This window comes from Dryobates pubescens, chromosome 25 (assembly GCF_014839835.1).
Source record: "Dryobates pubescens isolate bDryPub1 chromosome 25, bDryPub1.pri, whole genome shotgun sequence".
In the NCBI taxonomy this organism is placed as follows: Eukaryota; Metazoa; Chordata; class Aves; order Piciformes; family Picidae; genus Dryobates; species Dryobates pubescens.
The window spans coordinates 1,020,344-1,041,630 of record NC_071636.1 but is presented as its reverse complement, the minus strand read 5'-3'; the positions used below and the strand labels follow the sequence as shown (position 1 = coordinate 1,041,630).

Genomic DNA, 21,287 nt, shown 5'->3' with positions numbered 1-21,287 from the left:
GTGTGCCCATGTGGGTGCTGGTGTGCACAGCTCTGTGTGCCCAGCTCTGTGTGCCACGTGGGTGCTGGTATGCACAGCTCTGTGTGCCCAGCTCTGTGTGCCCACGTGGGTGCTGGTGTGCACAGCTCTGTGTGCCCACGTGGGTGCTGGTGTGCACAGCTCTGTGTGCACAGCTCTGTGTGCCCACGTGGGTGCTGGTGTGCACAGCTCTGTGTGCACAGCTCTGTGTGCCCACGTGGGTGCTGGTGTGCACAGCTCTGTGTGCCCAGCTCTATGTGCCCACATGGGTGCTGGTATGCGCATCTCTGTGTGCACACGTGTGTGCTGGCAGTCATGGCTCGGTGTGTGCACACAGATGAGCTAAGGTGCGTGGTGCTGTGCACACCTGTGTGCTGGTGTGCATGGCTTGCTGTGACCGTGTGTTTTCTGGTGCACACAGAGCTGTACATGCGTGTGCTGGTGTGCACAGCTCTGTGCACGTGGATGTGCTGATGTGCACAAACTCTTTGTGCAAGGCTGTTGCATGCACAGCTCTGTGTGGATGGGAGTGTCTGTGCATGGCATGTTGTGTGTGTCTTCGTGTGCACAGCTCTGTGCTGTTGTGCACAGGCTGTGTGTGTGCAGGGAGCTGTCTCTGTGTGCACCTCTGCTGCGCAGAGTGGGCCTCTGCGTGTGGCTGCGTGCACGTGGAGACGTGTTGGTGTGTGAGGGCTCTGATGTGCAAGCAGATCTCATGCATGTGTGAGCGTGTCTGTGCACAGCTCTGTGAGCACGTGGGCACAGGTTCTGTGGGCACAGATCCGTGTGTGTGAGCACGTGGGCACAGGTTCTGTGTGTGCACAGATCCGTGTGTGTGTGTGCACGTGGGCACAGGTTCTGTGTGTGCACAGATCCGTGTGTGTGAGCACGTGGGCACAGGTTCTGTGTGTGCACAGATCCGTGTGTGTGTGCACGTGGGCACAGGTTCTGTGTGTGCACAGATCCGTGTGTGTGTGCACGTGGGCACAGGTTCTGTGGGCACAGATCCGTGTGTGTGTGCACGTGGGCACAGGTTCTGTGTGTGCACAGATCCGTGTGTGTGTGCACGTGGGCACAGGTTCTGTGTGGGCACAGGTTCTGTGTGTGCACAGATCCGTGTGTGTGTGCACGTGCGCTCGGCCTGCGCACGCGTGTCCCCCTGTGCCCGTGCCGGCTGGGCTGGCTCGGGGTCGTGGCTGCGGGCACACAGCCAGCTGCTGCCCTGGCTAGGGACACGGAGCAGGGGGTGTGTGCTCACACACGTGTGCACCGCTGCCGAGCTCTGCTGGCTGGAGTAAGCCTGGGGCTGGGCGTGCGCAGGGTTGCCGTGGCCAAACCGGACGCCCGGGGATGGGGATGGGGTGGGTGAGCGTCCCCTCTCCTGTCCCCAGCCCCACCGTGTCATGCCGGTCCCACAAGAGCTGCTGGGGGTGCTGCCAGTGTCGTCGTGGTCCCCTCCCTGCCCTCCCAACCACAGAGCTCCATCTCCAGCCCCATCCCTCCCGGCGTGCAGGGCTGCGGCGCGTCCCCAGGATTCTCTCGCTGCGATGGCGTCGGGGGCAGCTCGGACCCAGCCACCAGCGCTCCAGGGTGGTGCTGGGCCGCGGCACGGCGCGCTCCTGCCTTGCCAAAGGGACATCCCAGCGTGCGTGTGCCCGGCACCGGCGCGGGCACCATGGCACACGGTGTCCCTGTGGCTGCTGCCGCGCACACCGTGCCGGGGCCAAGGGACCCAGCTCTGATTGCACTTGTCCCAAAATAAAGCTCTATTTTTGTCGTACTCCACCCTTGGCTCCTGGGGCCATCTCCCGCCCGGCGTCACGGCAGGACAGGAGGAACCGCCTGGGAAACTGAGGCACAGGGCTGTCGCGGGGTGTCCCAGCTCCCTGGGGAAGGGGAGGCCACGGTGCCCACCGTGATCATCGCCACCGTGCCCTAGTGGAGAGGCCGCTGAGGTTTAGCAGCCCCAGGGCTGGCGCTGGGACCCCACGCACACAGGACATGGGAGGGACGCGGTGACAAGGAGAGGAGTCACCGGCCGCGGGTGGCCAGCGAGGGGTCAGTCGGGCCGGGGGCTGGCTGCGCCCTGCCCCGGGGCAGTGTGACGCTGGGGAGCATCCTGTCTGCTGGCCTCACACATCCAATCCTTCTCCAGCTCTCTGACTCACATCGTTCCACCATGCCACACCCGCGGCGTCCGCTGCCCCCGGGGATCCTCCCTGCCGGCTCCCCACCCTCTTTCCCAAACATCGGTGTTTTTCCAAAGCTCATCCTGGCGGGGAGTTTTGAGGCCGATCCCAGGCGCGTCCCAGGATCGCCGCCTTCCTCAGCGCACGGTGGAGGAAGGGCAGCTCCCTTGCGGTGCTGTGGTGTGCCCACCGGGGGTGCCAGCTTTACCAGGGTGCCCCACGCATCGTGGCTGGAGCAGTGCCCAGCCCAGAGAGAGCTCAAAGGGCTCCGAGTTCTTGGCAAGTGGTCTGTTTTCTGGCCAAGAGTGTGGCGGCCACAGCCCTGTTTGCTTTCTGGGCTCACACTTCAGAGGCGTTTCCACAATGGGGAGGGTGGAAGAGTCACTTCGGTTTTCCATTTCCGTGCAAAAGGCCAGACCCAGGGCGGCCCCAGGGGCCTCTTCTGGGCATTCCTGGGGCCTCCCACCCATGCTGTCCCTGCCAGGGGACCTCAAGGAGCCCATCCCCAGGGAGCACTTTGCCCATTCTTGTCCACTGACTCATTTACTTGGCACCAGGGGCTGCCTGGACACTGCCTCCACCTGTGGCTTCGCTTTGCCCATCTGGTTTTGGAGCGGCATGGGGCTGGCCACATGCCCAGCTGCTCCAGGTGACCCTGTGGAGACTGGTGGTGGAACTGTGCTGGGCACAGGGGGTCCTGCAGGCAGCCTTTGTGCTGGGCCTGGGGGCTTTGCTGCTGCCCCTGAAAGGCCTGGCAGTGGGGGGTGGGCTGGCCTGGCATGGTGGCCCTCTGGGTATTTGAAGCTGTGATCTCAGCCCGGTGGCATCCCTCTGCTCCAGCCATTCCTCTGCGGCATGGATCGGGTTTCCCACGGGTGGCAGCTGAGGGAATTGGGAGTGTTCAGCCTGCAGGAGAGGAGGCTCAGGGGAGTGCCAATCTGAAGCAGAGCAATAAATGTGAGTCTGATGGGATCTGGCCAGACGCTTTCCTCTGGATCTGCCGAAGTCTTCCCCTGAGGCACCGATGGGATGTGCTGGGGGTGGAGCTGCGAACCTTGGTGGAGGAGCAGCGTGTCCCAAAGCAGGGAAGAGGAGATCCAGGGCAGCTTTGCTGCGTGCCAGCGGGTGCCTGGGAGCACGGGGTGGCTATTCTCTGTGTTTCAGGCCAGGAGATTAGCTGCTGCCCTCAGGGCTGTCGGGAGCTTACTGGAGGAGCACAGAGGGGCAGGGATCAGCAGCCACAGTGAGCCCCAAGAGGCTGCAGCTCCCAGTCCTCCCAAATACCAGGCCAAGGTGTGAGGGGCACCTGGGCAGCAGGGCATCAAAGGAACAGGTCTGTTGCTCTCCAAGGGACAACATGCCTGGCAGGTGCCTTTGAAGCAGACACACCTGTGCTCATGGTGTGTCCATCTCAGCTGGCTATGGTGCCCCCGTCAGAAGATGGCAGTGGCACCAGGCAGGGTCTGGCAGTCGAGGCCCTCTGCTCAGCTGGACAGCAAAACCACCCAAGGGCTTGGCACATGCTGTGCAGCCTGCTGGGCCCCCGTGCTTGGGGACAGGCTATGCCCCCTGCTGAGCTGCTCTGGCTGCCCGTGGAAGGGACCTGGCATGTCCACTGCCACCCAAGAGGCTGAAGCGAGGCTCAACAATGGCTTTTCCCGCCTGCAGCTCTGCCTGCAGCTCTGCCTGCAGCGTGGCCAGGCAGAGCTGCTCTGGCTGCCAGGTGATGGAAAGTTTGTACCGAGGAAGTGGCCCTGGCTGGGGCTATTCCTGGCCCCCAGCTGGTGTTTGGCCACAGCAGGCTCTTGTTTTCGGCCAGCTCTAACTTTAGCCAGGGCTGACCCCGAGCAGCGGGGCTGCGGTCGGCACAGCTGCGTGGGGAGAGCCCCAGCTCAGCTGGGGGCCTGGTGGTGCATGTCTGACCCCCCCATGCCCACACCCAGCCTCGGGGCACCTGGGCAAAAATGCCCAAAAGATGGCAGAAATGCTTAAAGTTGATGTTCTTCCCCTGCTGTGGCTGCAGAGGAAGGGGAGAGGGCTGAGGCCAGGCTGTGGCTGTGGCCAGCAGCATCTGCTCAGGGCGAGGAGGCTGCCGGTGAGGGTGGCACTGGCCGGGGTGCTTCGGGGTGCACCTCACCTTCCCCTCCTGCCCCTGCCACACTGGGGAAGGTGAGGTGCACCTCGAGGCACAGCAATGCTTTAAAAGCTGTGGCATTGGTACTGCTCACCCTGGCAGGCCATGTATGGGAAGCAGATCAAATGTGACTTAAAGTCCTCTCTAACTGTTGAGTCAAAGCCTCGTGTGCCCTCCCGAGGGCCTGGTGAGGACCACGGCAGCTGCCTCCACCATACCCATCAGCACTCATGGCCAACCCCTTGCCAGAACCCTGACCCCAGCCTTCCCTACCTAGAAATGTCTCAACATTAAGCTGGAACCTCCTGTCTCGCAAGTTCAACCAGGGGCTGAAACTCAACCACCACATTTCTCCAGCCAGGCAGTCCCAGCCCCGGGACCAAGCCCCTCCACCAGCACACCTGCACGGGCAGGAGTGGCTGTTTACACCAAACACCAGCAGAAAACAAAGCTTTGCTTGGCCCCCAGGGCTGAGGCTCTGCTGGGAGTTTGTGTTTTCTTACCACGCTCAGCTGGAGGTGAGAAATGTTTTGATGCAGCTGGGAGGTGTTTATTTTCAAGTCGGTTTAGCCTGTTTACAACCTGTTTACAAGCCCAGGCGTTTAGGTTTGGGGCTGTTTGCCTCTCGCCCAGGCTGTGGCTATAGCCTTTAATGCACATCAAAGGACCCCCACACCCACCCCCCCCCCAGCTAGGGCTCCGGCCGCCCTACCCCGCTGCTTCCTGCCGGCCGCCAGCTGCCTGCACGGCGGTTGCTGTTTTGACAGAGCTATGCAAATGCTCTCGGCTTTGCAAGAGGGCTTGATTGCTCAGGTTGGTGTTTTTGGCCACGTCAGCCCCAAGAGTTTATTTATTTTGATTAATTCCTTTTCAATCAGGGGGTGATAAACCTCAGCCTGGGGCTCTCCGGCTCTCCTCAGCTGAGGCTTTGACCTGGGGCTGCCCAGGGAGTGCTTGAGAGCATTTTATAGCTCACAACTTGCTGAGGCTTTGACCTGGGGCTGCCCAGGGAGTGCTTGAGAGCATTTTATAGCTCACAACCTGCATTTGATAACTGATAACCTGCATTTTGTTTCTTTCTTTATTTATAACCTGCACTTCCTTTCCCAGATCCAGGGAAATCTGCCCTGTGCTGTGGGGACCTGGAGGCTGCCCTGTGCACCTTGCAGCAGGTGGGACTGGCAGACAAGCCCAGCCGAGGGGCTGCCCGGCAGAAGGCAGGGTCTGGACAATTTAATTGAGTTAATGAGAGAGGGTTTAGGGCAGCCTGGCAGTGGGGTGGTAGCAGGAGGCTCTGGGCTGGTGCTCCTGTGGCACAGGGGGACAAAGCCTCAAGCTGTCAGGGTCAGGTGGCTCTGAACCCCACATGTGTCCAGAGAAGGGCCACGAGGAGGAGCAGAGGGCTGAAGCTCCTCTCCTATGAGGGCAGGCTGAGGGATTTGGGGCTGTTCAGTCTGGAGAAGAGAAGGCTCTGAGCTGACCTGATTGTGGCCTTCAGTATCTGCAGGGGACTCCAAGAAAGCTGGGGAGGGACTTTTGAGGGTGTCAGGGAGGGATAGGACTGGGGGGGATGGAGCAGAACTAGAAGTGGGGAGATTCAGGTTGGATGTGAGGAAGAAGTTGTTCCCCAGGAGGGTGGTGAGAGCCTGGCACAGGCTGCCCAGGGAGGTGGTGGAAGCCTCCTGCCTGGAGGTGTTTGCAGCCATGCTGGAGGTGGCTGTGAGCAACCTGCTGTGGTGTGAGGGGTCTCTGCCCATGGCAGGGGGTTGGGGCTGGCTGAGCCTTGAGGTGCCTTCCAACCCTGACAGTTCTGTGATTCTATGACAAGCCTCACTGGGGCAGGGACCACTTTGCCACTTCAGACCCCCCCCGGGAGGACCCTTTCCAGGCACTCTCCGAGAGACAGGAGGGGAGACCCCGGGCTGGACACACACCAACCCACTTTGCCATTGTGTCCCATGTCCCCTACCACCCACCCTGCCAATTTTGGGCAGCTTCAGGCTGCTCCAAGGCCTGTGCCTTTGCTGGTGATGGTTCCTTGAGGTGACAGCCGTGGGGCAGGGGCAAAGCTTGCCAGAGCAAAGAGCAGGCAGCCAGCTCAGCACTTAGCCAGCTCAGGGCTCGGTTGTGTGGCACCCACTTGCCTTCACATGTCAGCACCTACTGGAGATGGTTTCACTTCCTTTTTTCAGGCTCCCCTTTTGAGTTTCTGATTGGAGGCTGTGGTGAGCAAGGAGTAAATTTAGCTGGGGGATGCCCCGTGGCAGCGCAGCTGCACGGTGGGGCTGGCTGGGGGGCCAGGAGGGGCCAGAGCTGGCGTGGCACAGCCTGGGCTCTGCACAGCCTTTCCCCAAACCCTTCAGAGAAGGCAACTACCTGAGTGGGGGGATGTGAGGATGGGGAACAGGAGTCACCAGTCATCCCTCCAAGCACTCGTGGGCTGCACCCACCCAGCTCAGGCTATTGGGTACTGCCTCAGCTTGGCACTGCTGTCCTTCTACAGCCACCCCAGTGGGGTCTGGCTCTGCCCCACTCCCCTCAGCCTGGGCTAGGGCTATTCTCAGCCCCAGCTCTTGCTTTCGAGTCTCAGCACTGCTGCCTCCAGGAGTGGTGGCAGTTGGGTGACTGCAGCTGCCACGGGGAGGGCAGGTGGGACATCCCCATCCCCCCCTCCCCCCGGGCTGTGCCACGTCACCCATGGCTCTCCAGATGAGGTGTTTCATCAGCCCCAGGTGCAACCACTCCACACCCCAAAAAGAGACCAAGTTATCCTGCTGCAAGATGCTAGAGCTTGCCATGCTCTGGGGAATCACCAAGTGAAGGGCAGAAAAAAAATGAAGCAAGCCCAGGTTGGTTCTGGGGGCACAAACCTGGCCAGAGGTGGCCCCCACAGAAGTGATCTACCATGGCCACCCCCAAGTGTGAGGCCATGGGGACAGGAGCTGCCCTCCTCCCAGAGCAAGGTTTGGGGACCAGAGCAGAGCTTTGCCCTCTGGGGCTGGTGCTTTGGGGCACAAGTTCTTGCATGGCCTCACACTCCTCTGCCCCCATCCCTACATCCCTCCCTCTGGTCTCTGCTATGGGGACCCTTAAGCTCCAAAGTGTCTAAAGCATGGGGATTTATTAAACCCTGATGAAGGTCTTGCTGAGCCCTTTGCTGCCCCAAAGACAAGGGTCTTTGAGCTGTAGCTTGAGAGCACAGCTCCCACCAAGCTCCAGCCCTGCCATGGGACTTTCTGCTTCTCTCTGCAGCTAAATAAAGGCTTCTGAAGCATCTTATTTACTAAATTAGCTCCCCCCTGATTTTGAAATTGATGCCAAGCTGGGAAAACAGCAGCAAAAAACTGTTTAAAAGTGCAGCAAAGGAGACAGAAGAGCAAGAGCTGCAGCTGGGGAGAGGCACAAGTTTTGGGTTCACTCAGCACCTATGCTCACCAGAAAACCCCACCAAGGGCAGCTGTGGGAGCAGCATTGGCCTTTTCTTCCTGAGCATCTCTTCCCTCCTCTCTGGGAACTGGATAGGGCCCTGCTTAGAATCAGAATTGTCAGGGTTGGAAGGGAGCTCAAGGCTCAGCCAGTTCCAAGCCCCCCTGCCATGGGCAGGTCTCCTTGGAGCCTTCTCCTCTCCAGCCTGCACAACCCCAGCTCCCTCAGTCTGTCCTCACAGCAGGGCAGCTCCAGCCCTCTGCTCCTCCTCGAGGCCCTTCTCTGGACACCTTCCAGCACCTCCAGATCCTTCCTGGCACAGAGGCTCCAGAACTGGCCCCAGAGCTCCAGCTGTGGTCTGAGCAGAGTGGAGCAGAGGGGCAGAATCCCCTCCCTGGCCCTGCTGGCCACACTTCTCTTGCTGCAGCCCAGGCTCTGCTTGGCTCTCTGGGCTGCCAGTGCTCACTGCTGGCTCCTGTTGAGCTTCTCCTCCCCCAGCACCCCCAGGGCCTTTCCTCCAGGGCTGCTCTCAAGCCAGTCCCTGCCCAGCCCATACTGGTGCTTGGGATTGCCCTGACCCAGCTTGTGGCCCAGCAGGACCTTTCCCAACCTGAACCTGTGAAAAGCTCACTCCAGTGTCCTGTGACACAGACTTTACCTGTGGGATCTGTGGAAAGCATTTCTCTTCCACTCCTTTCCCACCAGCCACCCCCTCCAACGTGGCATTTAGCAGGGTAGAACCTGTCAGCAAGGCTGGGGTAGGAGCTCAGGGGCTACCCCATCATTCACAACCACTGCCCAAGGAAGTGATTTGCCAGCTACTGGAATCAATAATTACTGAGGTTTGAGTTCCCAGTGGAGAAAAAAAGTGAGTATCCTTCCTGGCAGCAGGTCTCAGTCCTTGGGGCATGTTTGGCTGGCAGAGACCCAGGTAGCTGCTCTCCTGGGCCACAAGGCTGGCACACAGCTGGCAGCCCTGCTCAGAGCAGTGCTTTCTCCTTGCTGGCTGCTAGGAGCTTTGTCCCAAGCAAGGACAACGTGGGGAGTGCCCATCCCATAGAGGAAGTGTTGACTGCTCCCTGGCTTTCCCAGGGCAACTGATTGTGAACAGGAGGCAGGGAGGAGTGAGCCATGGTGGTCATGGAGGTCCAGGTCCCTGGGGTGGGCACAGGCATTGCTCTGAGTGGGGCTGAGGATGTCCCTCCCCTTGGCTGTGCTCTCAGGGGTCTGGTCCTGCCTCCTGTGGTCCAGTCTCAATACAAGATGGGAGGCTAAGGGATTGAGAGCAGCCCTGCAGTGAAGAGCTTGAGAGCACTGGTGGATGAAAAGCTGGGCATGAGCCAGCAACAGGCACTCAGCCCAGGAGGTCAGCCTTGGGCTGCACCCAAAGCAGCATGGCCAGCAGGTCAAGAGAGATGATTCTGCCCCTCTGCTCTGGTGAGATCTCACCTGGAGTACTGTGTCCAGCTCTGGAGCCCTCAGCACAAGACATGGACCTGTTAGAGCAGGTCCAGAGGAGGCCATAAACATTACCAGAGGGTTGGAGCACCTCTGCTATGAAGCCAGGCTGAGAGAGCTGAGGCTGTTTAGCCTGGAGAAGAAAAGGCTTTGGGGACACCTTATTGCAGCCTTCCTGTACATAAAGGGACCCTCCCCCAGGGCTGATGGCTTTAAATTGAAAGAGGAGATTCAGACTAGCCAGAAGGAAGAAGGTTTTTGGCACTGAGGGTGGCCAAACACTGGCCCAGGTTGCCCAGAGGGGTGGTAGATATCCCATCCCTGGAGACATTGCAGGTCAGGCTCGGTGGGGCTCTGAGCAGCCAGCTCTAGAATGTGCTGCTCAGGGGGGTGGTGGAGTCCCCATCCCTGGAACTGTTCATAAAAGGCTTGGATGTGGCACTTGGAGCCACGGTTTAGTTGTCAGGAGGTGGCAGGGAGTAGGTAATAAGTTGGACTTGATGATCTCTGAGGTCTTTTCCAACCTGGCTGATTCTATGATGCTATGACTCTGTGATTCTATGACTCTGTGATTCTATGTCCCTGCTGACTGCAGGGGAATTGAACCAGATGGTCTTCAAAGGTCCCTTCCGACCCAAACCATTCCATGGCTCTGTGATGCTGTGTCCCTAAGGTGCCTGTAGAGACAACCCAAAGCCTGGTGGGGCACAGGCACCCCATTGGCACTGCCATAGCTCAGGGAGGGGGATGTGGTGGGGCTGTGCCCTCTTTAGCAAAAGGCTGGTGAGAGGGCATCTCCCCTAGAAGTGCACACAGCTTGGCTGGGTGCTCCCATCCCCCCTCCCCTGTGCCATGGCACAGCGTGCAAGGGACGGACGGCTGCGTCTGGATGACTGGTGACTGCACTGCACCCCTAACCCAGGGGGCATGGTGCTGGCTGAGAAAACAGGGACAGAACCAGGCCTGGCCAGCAAAGGGACGTGGCTGGCCATGGCCCCACCACAAGCCATGTGTCCCTGCAAGGAACCTGGCAAACAGAGGCCAGTGTACAAGGGATGAGGATGGCACAGCCAGGGCCGTGTGCTTGCTGCCCTCATGGGGATTCAGACCAGGCTGCTGCACCTGGGTGCTCATCCTCTGGCTTTGGTGGTGCCTGGGGGGATTCATGAGGGTCCCCAAAGATTGCAGGATACCAGGATGTCAGGAGTTGGAAGGAACCTCCAAAGACCATTGAGTCCAAGTCCCCTGCCAGAGCAGGAGCAGAGACTCCAGCACAGGGCACACAGAACACATCCAGATGGGGCTGGAGAGGCTCCAGAGCAGGAGACTCCACAACCTCTCTGGGCAGCCTGCTTCAGGGCTCTGGGAGCCTCCCAGGGCAGAAGTTCCTCCTCCTGCTGAGCTGCAACCTCCTGGGCTGCAGTTTCCATCCCTTGCCCCTTGGCCTATGCCAGGCTGCAGCTGAGCAGAGCCTGTGCCCTGCCTCCTGCCCCCCAGCCCTCAGAGATTTAGAAGCATTCCTTAGATCCCCTCTCAGGCTTCTCCTCTGCAGCCTCAGCAGCCCCAGGTCTCAGGGAAGAGTGAGAGTCCCAGGGAGCCCCAGCAGTGTGTGTGTGTGCTTCCACCTCACCCTCCCTCATCCTGGTGCCACCAGGGTGATGCTGGCCGGCGCTTTGGAAGGACACAGAGACAGGGATGCTGAGCCAGCACTGGTTCAGTGTCAGTGTTTATTTGTGCGACACTCTGGGTGGGGAGGCAGGAGAAGGGAACAGAGGGATGAGGGAAGGAGCATCGGTGGTGGTGGGGAGATGCTGCTCCCAGCATCAGGGAAGAGGGAGGGGTCCGGCGGGGGGCTGCCGGGCAAGAGAGATCCCCGCGGGGTTAGGAGCACTGGGATCTGCTCACACTCTTCTCCACGTTGCCAGCCTCGTGTGTGACCTTGCAGCTGTAGCTCTCGTGGCGGTTCCACTCCGAGTAGCTCAGCGACAGGTAGCTGCTGGCCATGTACTGGCTGTTGCTCTGCCGCTGCGCCGGGCTGGTCTCCACACCGCTGGTGATCGGTTGGCCATCAGCCAGCCAGGTCACCTGCACCGAGCCGGGGTAGAAGTCTCCTATCAGGCACACCAGGGTGGCTTTGTCCTTCTTCGAGAGCTCCTCGGCGGACGGCGGGAAGAGGTTGACCTTGGGGGAAGCCGGGGGCTGACCTGCGAGGGAAGAGAGCAGCGTGGGCATCGCGGGGGGGGGGGGGACGGACTCTGTGACCGCCACAGACCCCTCTTCATATAAACATACTTTGTGTATATATATTTTATACCTATATAAAAACAGACATATGTGCGATACAGATATATAAAATACGGAATACACATAGGCACAGACCTCCATATATACTTACAGTGCGTGTGTGTGTGTGTGTGTGTGTACACTATACAGCATCACAGAGTCAGCCAGCTTGGAAGAGACCTCAGAGATCATCAGGTCCAGCCTATTACCTAATAACTAACACCTAATGACTATATACTATATAGTGTGTGCCTACATATACATACACATATATATACACGCATATATATATAGACATATAGACGTATGTATATGTGTGTGTATATGTATGTGTATATATACACACATGTGTGTGTATATATATATGTATCTATATTATACATGCACATACACATATATATGTGTATATATTATTTATATTTACATATAAATATATACATAAACCATTTCTAACCCTATACACACATATCTAGTGTAAATGATGTCTGTGCATGTCCCTACCCCCAGTGTCCGTTCTTGATAGCTCTGCAGGCAGCCAGCATGCACCACGCAGAGGTGTGTTTCAGATCACCTACATAAAGTGCACAAGCTCCCTGCCCAGCTGTGTGCCAGATCTTGTTGCAGAAATGCCTGTGTGCCCAGAGGGAGCCCTGCCCCTGTCTTCGTGTGGCCATCTGGAAATCGTGGAGGAAATGTATTGGATAGAAACTATCTCTTACATATCATTTATATCAACTATCTTGTAGATTTTTCCCTATTGACAGATAAATTGCATTTTATATTCATAGATAAACACATCTTGTATATTTTTAGATGAACTTTTGTGCTTATAGGTGAAATATCTTTTCTGTTTTTACATTTATAGATAAAATATCTTTTATACATTTTTAGATGAACAATCTTTTTTACTTTATAGATAAACTCTCTTTTCTATTTTTCCATTTATAGATAAAAATCTATTTTATGCATTTTTATGTTGTTAGATGAACAATCTTTTTTACTTTATAGATAAACTCTCTTTTCTATTTTTCCATGTATAGAGAAAAATCTATTTTATACGTTTTTATGTTGTTAGATGAACGATCTTATTTAATGTATAGATAAACTCTCTTTTCTATTTTCCTATTTATAGATAAAATATCTTTTCTATATTTGTCTATTTTTAGATGAACTCTCTTTTTTTTTAATTTATAGATAAACTCTCTTTTAATATTGTCATATTTATAGATAAAATATCTTTAATATCTTTGTGTATCTTTAGATGAACTCTTTTTTATTAGTAGATAAACTCTCTTTTCTATTTGCATTGACAGATAAATGTGGTTTACAACTTCATTTATAGACAAAATATATTGTATAGTTTTCCTATTTATAGATAAACTCTCTTTTTTCTTTTGAGATAAGTGCATTTTGTATTTTTAATTTCTAGAGAAAATACATTTTATGTTTCCCCTATTTACAGATAAATTCTCTTTTCTATCCTTTTATTTATAGATAAATGCATTTTCTATCTTTAATCCATAGGGAGAAGACACCAGATGTGCTTTTCCTATTTATATAGAAAATACATTTCCTAGTTGTGTATTTGTAGATAAAGTAGCTTTTGTAGTTTTAATTTCTAGATAAACTATATTTCATATTTTATTTCTTATTTATAGAGAGATCATAAAATTGTCAGGGCTGGAAGGGGCCTCAAGGCTCAGCCAGTTCCAACCCCCCTGCTGTGGGCAGGGACACCTCACCCTGCAGCAGGTTGCCCTGATAAAACTGTCTTCTATGGGTTTGATTTACAGATAAACTGCCTTTTATATTTTTAATTTATAGAGAAACTCTCTTTTATATTTTTCCTATTTATAGATACACTATTTCTATAGATTTCTATATCATTGTATATATAATTAAATATCTATAATTATATATATTTATATATATAATTATATATTTTATATATAACTATATATATTTATATATAACTATATATATTTATAATATAACTATATATATTTATATATAATTATATATATTTTTATATATAATTATATCTAATTGTATCTATATTTTTATCTATGTAAATATATAATTTTTTTCCAAATATATTTATAGATAACAATATTTTAAAACATTTTTGTATCTAGATAGCCCCCAAATACTTTTTGGGTTAAATATACATATAATCCCCCTTTCCCCCACCTTCCCCCCCCCAATAAAGTTACCTTAAGCCCATTTCTTGCCTTTGGCAAAGTTATTTTTCTTCTAAACACCAAAATTTCAGAGCCAACCCCCCCCTGCTCTCTGCCCAGTTCTGCTTTCAAACACTTTCAGGCTTGTCTCAAGAGAAAAAGTACAACTAAGACTTAGCCTGAGAAAGGCAGAGAAAAATCTTTGGGCTTTCTGAGGTGGTTCTGCTGCCTCCTCAAATGTGCAATGTCTCTATCACCTCTCTCTCCCTCATCTCTCTCTCCCTCATCTCTCTCTCCCTCATCTCTCTCTCCCTCATCTCTCTCTCCCTCATCTCTCTCTCCCTCATCTCTCTCTCCCTCATCTCTCTCTCCCTCATCTCTCTCTCCATCTCTTTTCTCTCCATCTCTCCCTCTCATCTCTCTCTCCATCTCTTTTCTCTCCATCTCTCTCCCTCATCTCTCTCTTTCTCTCTCTCTGTCTCCTCTCTGTCTCCATCTCTGTCTCTCTATTTCCATCTCTACCTCGATCTCTTATTTGTAATTCAGGCCCTTTTCTACAGGCCTCTTGCCTTTAAAATCTTTCTCCTTGAGGAAACTGTCAAACCCCACTTTAATTTCTGCCCCCTTCTAACTTCTGCCCCTAGAAATTTGCTTCCAGTTGGCATTTTTGGGCCAAATTCCTTTACAGAAGACAGAAACTGCTCCCAGCAGAGTTTTCACCACAGTGTCCTCCGGGTTTGATGCGGCTTACCTGGGCAACCACCTCTCTAAGACACTCCTGGGAGCATTTCTTGGGAGATGTGCACATCCCAAGACACAGCTGGAGGTGACTTCAGCCCACTCACAGCCCAGGACCCACAGCCAACCCCCAGAGAAGTCCTCGCTCCTCACTGACAGTCCTCAGGACTAAGACTTGAGGACTTGGACCTTAGACTGACTAACTCCCTTAACCAAGACAAAAAACTGGCTTTCTCAGAGACCTAGCCCCAGGTCTCTGAAACAGGCTTTCTAAGACCTCAGACACATTTTCTGGCCAAATTTGAAGACCCTTCAGTTGATAAAACACCCAAACACCCTCTCCCCCTGCCACCCCCAAGTCTTCTGTGGCGCCTGACAGAGTCCTCTGACTCCGCAGGGACAAGTCACAGCCCTGCGCTCGGTGTCCGACTCCAAACTGGCGTCAGACCCCAGCCCAGCGCCGAGTCCGAGGGGGGAAACCCCCAAAGTCACTGAAAATGCCCCAAAAGTCACAATTCCGTGGTGGGGAAGGAAAGACTGAGAAGTCGGCGACTCACCTGTGACGCTCAGCAGGGTCCCGGCCCCGAATACACCACACAGTGATACAGAGCCATACAAAAACCTCCTGGCTCGTGGCAGGAGCAGTCCTGGGTCCCATGGATGTGGCAGGACGGTGGTGATGGGATGGAGATGCCTTGGTGGCTGCAGCAGGATGGAGGTGATGAGATTGAAATGCCCCAATGCGTACGGCAGGATGGAGGTGGTGGGGTGGAAGTGACCCAATGGACTCAGCAGGCTTGAAGATGATGGGATGGAGGAGTCTGAACAGACACAGCAGAATGGAGGTGGTGGGGTGGAGGTGCCCCCATGGACTCAGCAGGCTTGAAGATGATGGGATGGAGGTGCCTTGATGGGCACAGCAGGCTGGAAGCAGGGTGCTGGACATGTCTCAGTGCATATGACAAGGCAGGAGCACTAGGACAGCCATATGGGGATGACTCCAGCACGTCCTTGCTGCAGGGGTCACAGCTAAATGGATGTCCTTAGCCCTACCATCTGCATGGTCCTTGTTGGCTGGGCTCTCCAGAGCCATGGCTGCACCACTGTCTGCTCCAGGGACACACTGCTTCCCAGGACTCTGTGCCCTGGGCTCCTTACAAGCTCACAAAGCAGCCTGTGATGTGGGGATGTTAAGGACTGGTGCAGGCTTTGCATGCCCCTAGGGCGTGACAGGCAGCACCTCACCTGGACCTGCATTGCTGCCATGCAGGTGGCTGTGGGATGCTCTTGAGTGGCTCTGGCCACTGGGAGGAAATGAGCACTTCCCTGCCTCACACCTGGCATCTTGGCAATGGAACAGGCACTGGTGTGAGGTTGGTGCCAGTGTGGGGGCGTTCTGAGCCCCACACAGCTGATGAAGCCTGCCAGCATGGGCATGCCAGACATAGTTTTCTTGCAGAGGAGACAGGGAGACTGCAGAGACCTGCAGGTTTGCTCCAAGCACCATTCCAGCAATATTCCCTCCCCAGCCAGCAACTCAGCTTCCTGCAGTGCCACCTCTGCCCACACTGCATGCCCTAGGCTGCTGCTCCTGGCAGAACCCTACTACTAGCCCCTGCCTTCACAGCCCCTTGGAGCAGGAGCATCTGTCAAGGGCCAGGGCATGCAAAGGGGGATGGAGAGGAGGCATCAGAGGCTGTTGGTAAAGAGGAAGAGCTGGGACTAGCAGAGAAAAGCGAGCAAGAGTGTGAATGCCTCCAGGTGCGTAGCCCAGGCAGGGATGAGCCAAGATTGGTTTCAGCTGAGGCTGATTAACCTCAAACTCTCTGGGCAAGGCTTGGCTGCTGCTTTGTGAAGTATTTCCCCAGGATGGTGCCAGCCTCACTGGGTGCCCAGCTCAGAGCAAACAAGCTCTTGGAGCACTGACTTTCAGCAGCAGTACAAACTTACCAACTGAACCACAAGATATTCAAATGCTGTGGTGTGCAAGTGCTCACAGAGAGATGCAGGGTCAGGGAACCTCCTGAGTCACCAGCAAATAGAGGATGCTTCAGAGGTTTTGTGGTTTGAAGCACTTTCTGTCTGAGGGGTTTGGTTTACCCCTGTGTAGGTGTCAGACATGGGTGCAAAGGCTGAAACTGGCCCAAAAGCTCACTGAAGTTGTCTGTGCCAAGGATGTAGCTCAAGCCAGTGCCCATCTACTGTGGACAAGTGGTTTCAGTTCCATTTCTCAGACTGCAGTGGGCTTTTGGTTCCACTTTGTGGGAGGAAAATAAAGGGGAGAAACCTTCACTTCCAAAGTCCAGCTCCTTGGAGAAGGAAATGGGGGAGTGGTGCTGTGCTTGGACATACCAAGGCTGTTTGCTGTCCCTTCAGTGCTTGCCTGGCACATGGTCTTGGCAGGAGTAGAGGCAGGTGAGGGGGTGCTAGTTCCTGATGGGGGGCACTAAGGAGACTAAGCACAGGTGCTGTGACCTCCCTCCAGGATGGGAGGAGGGCAGGGAGCAGCCTGGCAGGGCCCTGGGTGCCAGCTGGGGAAAGCAGCATGGCCTTGGACCTGCAATATGGAGCTGCTGGGGGCCATAACCACAACAAATGACCAGGGACAAGCACAGACTTGGGGCTCCAAGAGATGGCTGAGCTGGGACAGCAGGCACAGGGCAGCAAGGGCATCTGCCCCAGCATACAGAGGAGACAAGAGAGCCTCTAAGGTGCCTTTGTGGTGACAGGAGGTTTTTGTATCACTTCCCCATTGCCACAGGTCACTGTGATACCATTGCTGCCATCGTAGCCACCACAGTAATAGACAGCCTCGTCCTCAGCCTGCACCCCAGCGATGGTTAAGGTGCCTGTGGAGCCAGATGCAGATCCAGAGAATCGTGAAGGGATGCCTGAGGGTCTCCTGTCATCCCAGTAGATCACAGTGAGAGGGGCAGTGCCAGGCACCTTCTGCTGGTACCAGCCAACAGCATAGCTGCTGGTACCGGAGCAGGAGATCTGGACGGTTTGTCCTGGCTTCGCTGACACCGAGGGTGGCTGAGTCAGAGCTGCCTGCACCAGGGAACCTGGAGAGGGAGAGAAGAGAACACCAGAGTCAGACAGAGCCCCAGGAGCACAGCCCTCCCCGGGCAGAGGGACGAGACCCCTGTGCCCAGAGGCCCTGGTGGGTGCAGCCAGTCTGGTCAGGGCACCTGGTCCATGGGCGAGAACCGCAAGGAGGAGAGGGACCCAGGCCATGGTGCGGCGCCACCAGCTCCGTACGGCCACAAGGATGGTTCTGTGCCGAGGGCCTCAGTGCCCTTTTAAGCCCCTGCCCAGCCCGGGCACGGCCCCTCCATGCAAATGTGAGCCCTCATGCCGGTGGCCAGATCCTGCCCATGTGTTTCTCCCCTGCTCCCTGCCCAGCCCAACGCTCCAGCACCCCCAGCTGCCGCGGGGCTTCTCCTCGGACACGGAGTGGAGACACAGCTCAGATCAGAGCCCCAGACTCTCCAGCAGGGACCCCTCGTCCCCAGCCAAGCAGCTCCAGGGCCAAAGGGTGCAGGAGAACCCAGCTGCTGGATGCAAGGGAGTCTTGGTGGGGCAGGCATCGCTCACAGCTCCAGTGATGGGGGTGGGATGTCACCAACCCCCAGCATCCCCCAACAAACTTTCCACATCTTCCCTCACTCTGGGTGTCCATGGCCCCATTTCTGCCCTTCTCTGATGCATGTGGGGCCTGGCAGTGCTGCCCTAGTCCCTTCTCCTGCTGCAGCCACCCAGTGCCCTTCTCCCCTGGGAGGGCAGCCCCTGGCCGGGCATGCTGGGGCTGAACAGCTGGCAGCCCCCTGGCAAAAAAGGCCCCAGGGGACCAGCAGGCCACCAAGTTACACAGGAGCCAGCAAAGTGCCCTGGGGCTGTGTTAGCAGGAGCATTGCTGGCAGCCAGGGAGAGACACAGCCCACCACTGTGCCAGCTCTGGGCTGCCCGGGCATGGATGGGCACAGAGGAGAGCAAGGCCAGCAAAGGGCTCTGGGGATGGTGAAGGACTCAGAGCATCATTTTTACAGACAGAGGCTGTGCAAAGTGGGATGGCTGAGCCCAAACCAGGGACACTCAGGGGTGTCTTATCAATGTTATAAGTATCTCCTGGGGGCAGGAGAGAAGAAAGAGCCAGGCTGCTCTTAGAGATGTCCACTGGTGGCACAGGAGTCAGTGGGCACAAGCTGAAACATGGCAAATCTCCCTGGACACAGAAAGCCTTTGTCTGCTGCAAGGAGAGTCCATCACAGCAAGGGCTTGCCCACAGAGCTGTGACATCTCCATATTCAAAACCCACCTGGACATGCTGTGGGCAACCTGAGGACGTACTGAGGTAGCCAACCAGGCTCCAAGCAGGTGGTGGAACAAGACAATCTCCAGAGGCACCTCACTCCACTCTTCTGGGGCTTTCCCCAGCAAGAGCTGTAGGTTGCACCTGAGGGGACCAGGATCAGAGGATGTCAGGGGTTGGAAGAGACCTCTCAAGATCATTGAGTCCAAGGAGCAGAGACTCCAGCACAGGGCACACAGAACACATCCAGATGGGGCTGGAGAGGCTCCAGAGCAGGAGACTCCACAACCTCTCTGGGCAGCCTGAGCCTCACAGTGCAGAAGTTCCTCCTCATGGTGAGGTGGAACCTCCTATGCTGCAGTTTCCATCCCTTGCCCCTTGTCCTGTCCCAGGGTGCAGCTGAGCAGAGCCTGTGCCCTGCCTCCTGCCCCCCAGCCCTCAGGCATATTTAGAATCAGTTATCTGAGGGCTGGGTGATACTGATCTAGATTGGGCTCTTCCATTAAGCTGGTTCTCATTTCCACACATGGATCTCCTGCTGTACTTCCAGTTCTCCTCTTCTGCTGGAGAGAGGTCTTTAGGTGATAGAACAACTGCTATAGTTTAGCCCCAAATATGAGCTAAGCACAGGCAGCTACAACCCTGCTGTTGCCCCAGGTGGAACAGGGATCTGCTGCAGAGAGTCCAACAGAGGCTACCAGGATGAGTGAGGGACTGCAGCACTGCCCTGGGAGGAGAGGCTGAGAGCCCTGGGGCTGCTGAGGCTGCAGAGGAGAAGCCTGATCTAGCTGGGGATGTCCCTGCAGACTGCAGGGAGGTTGGACTGGATGACCTTTGGAGGTCCCTTCTGGCCTGGACCATTCTCTGATTCTATAATGTTGTACCTCACCCCATGGGCCTGCTGAATACCTTCTGCTTTCAGCACCAGCTTCTTTCTCTCCTTTCCTGAGCTGTTTCTTGCTCCCTGCTGGCTTCTCTGTCTCTGCACCTGACCTTGCCTGCAGCCTGCCTAACCTTCTGTTGGGAATTGCAGGTAGAGAGAGAGCTGGGGCCAGAGGTAACACCCAGCACTCTGGGCCGTTTTGTGCCCAGAGAGGGGGTGAGAAAGCTGAGGTTTGTCCAAGGAGGGTATTGTGTTGCTGTTAAACTGTGAGTTGATGTAAGTACATTTGATTGTGTTTAGTGCTTTTCATCCTTTTGTAGTTAGTCCTCTTTTTTTTTTGGTACATGCAGTTTCTTTGGGTTTTTTTGCTCCCAAAATTCTGGGTGTGGAAAATTTACCCCAGGGAGCAAATTTACATTCACATTGTTGGGGGGGACACACTGATCCTAACCCACCACAGCCAGGAGGAGCCCAGACAAGACCAGGAGCACAAGCAGGAGACCACCTGTCCTCAGCAAGCTCCCCCTCTCTCTCACACTGAGCATGATGGTCATGGCATGGAGCACACCTGCAGCCAGCACAGGTCAGCTGCCCTGGGTGACTGGAAGCTGCTAAGGGCCTGCAGGTCTTGGCTGGCCTGGGATTGTGTCCCAGCAGCACCAGGACAGTGCCTCAGGTCTTCAGCGCTGGGGGCTGCAGTAGCCTTGATGAGCACTCATGTCCCAGCCAGCACAGCACTCAACACTTACTCATGATCCTTGGCCTCAGCTTAGGCACTAGCAGTGGCTGGTGTGGCTATGGGGAGTGGCATGTTCACAGGGGCTAGACGACCCCTCCCCAAGTAACCAGGGATGGGCACAGTCCAGGGGACCTAAGAGACAGCTGAGCTGGGACACTGGGCACAAGCACCTGCAGCACAGGGCCACGAGGGGCACAAACTCCACCATCCAAGGACAGCAGACTCCTAAGGGGCCCTGTGATGGCAGGAGATTTTGTATCACTTCCCCATTGCTCCATGTCACCGTGCAGCATCACTGCTGCTGTCCCAGCCACCACAGTAATAGACAGCCTCGTCCTCAGCCTGCACCCCAGTGATGGTTAAGGTGGCTGTGGAGCCAGACTTGGAGCCAGAGAATCGTGAAGGGATGCCTGAGGGTCTCTTGTCATTAGCATAGATCACAGTGAGAGGGGCAGTGCCAGGCACCTTCTGCTGGAACCAGCCATAGTAGCCATCGCTGCTCCCCGAGCAGGAGATCTGGATGGTTTGTCCTGGCTTCGCTGACACCGAGGGTGGCTGAGTCAGAGCTGCCTGGACCAGGGAACCTGGAGAGGGAGAGGAGAGAGGGGAGAAGATGGGGGTCAGCCAGAGCCCCAGCAGCACAGCCCTCCCCCCCACCCCCAGGCAGACAGACGAGACCCCTGTTGCCCAAAGTCCCAGCCAAGTCCGTCGGGTCTGGCCAGGGCACCTGAGGCGTGGACGAGCACCGCGAAGAGCAGAGGAGCCCAGGCCATGGTGCGATGCCACAGATCCGTGTGCCCACCACGATGGAGCTCTTCCACTGACCCCAGCTTCCTTTTAAGCCCCTGCCCGACTGGGGCACAGCCCCTCCATGCAAATGTGACCCCCCTCTCAGGGCTGGATCCTGCCCTCCGCGCCTCCCTCCCG

At 55.5% G+C, this 21,287-nt stretch overlaps 1 protein-coding gene across 1 annotated transcript; it reads right to left on the bottom strand.

The window, feature by feature from the left end:
* Positions 1-10,934: 10,934 nt before the first annotated feature.
* IGLL1 (immunoglobulin lambda like polypeptide 1) lies at positions 10,935-21,140 on the bottom strand. The gene is given in 6 exon segments (XM_054173292.1): positions 10,935-11,429; positions 14,984-15,022; positions 17,198-17,496; positions 19,281-19,334; positions 20,644-20,944; positions 21,088-21,140. Coding segments are annotated over 6 exon segments (1,062 nt in total). The 5' UTR covers positions 21,134-21,140; the 3' UTR covers positions 10,935-11,106.
* Between the last annotated feature and the right edge of the window lie 147 nt (positions 21,141-21,287).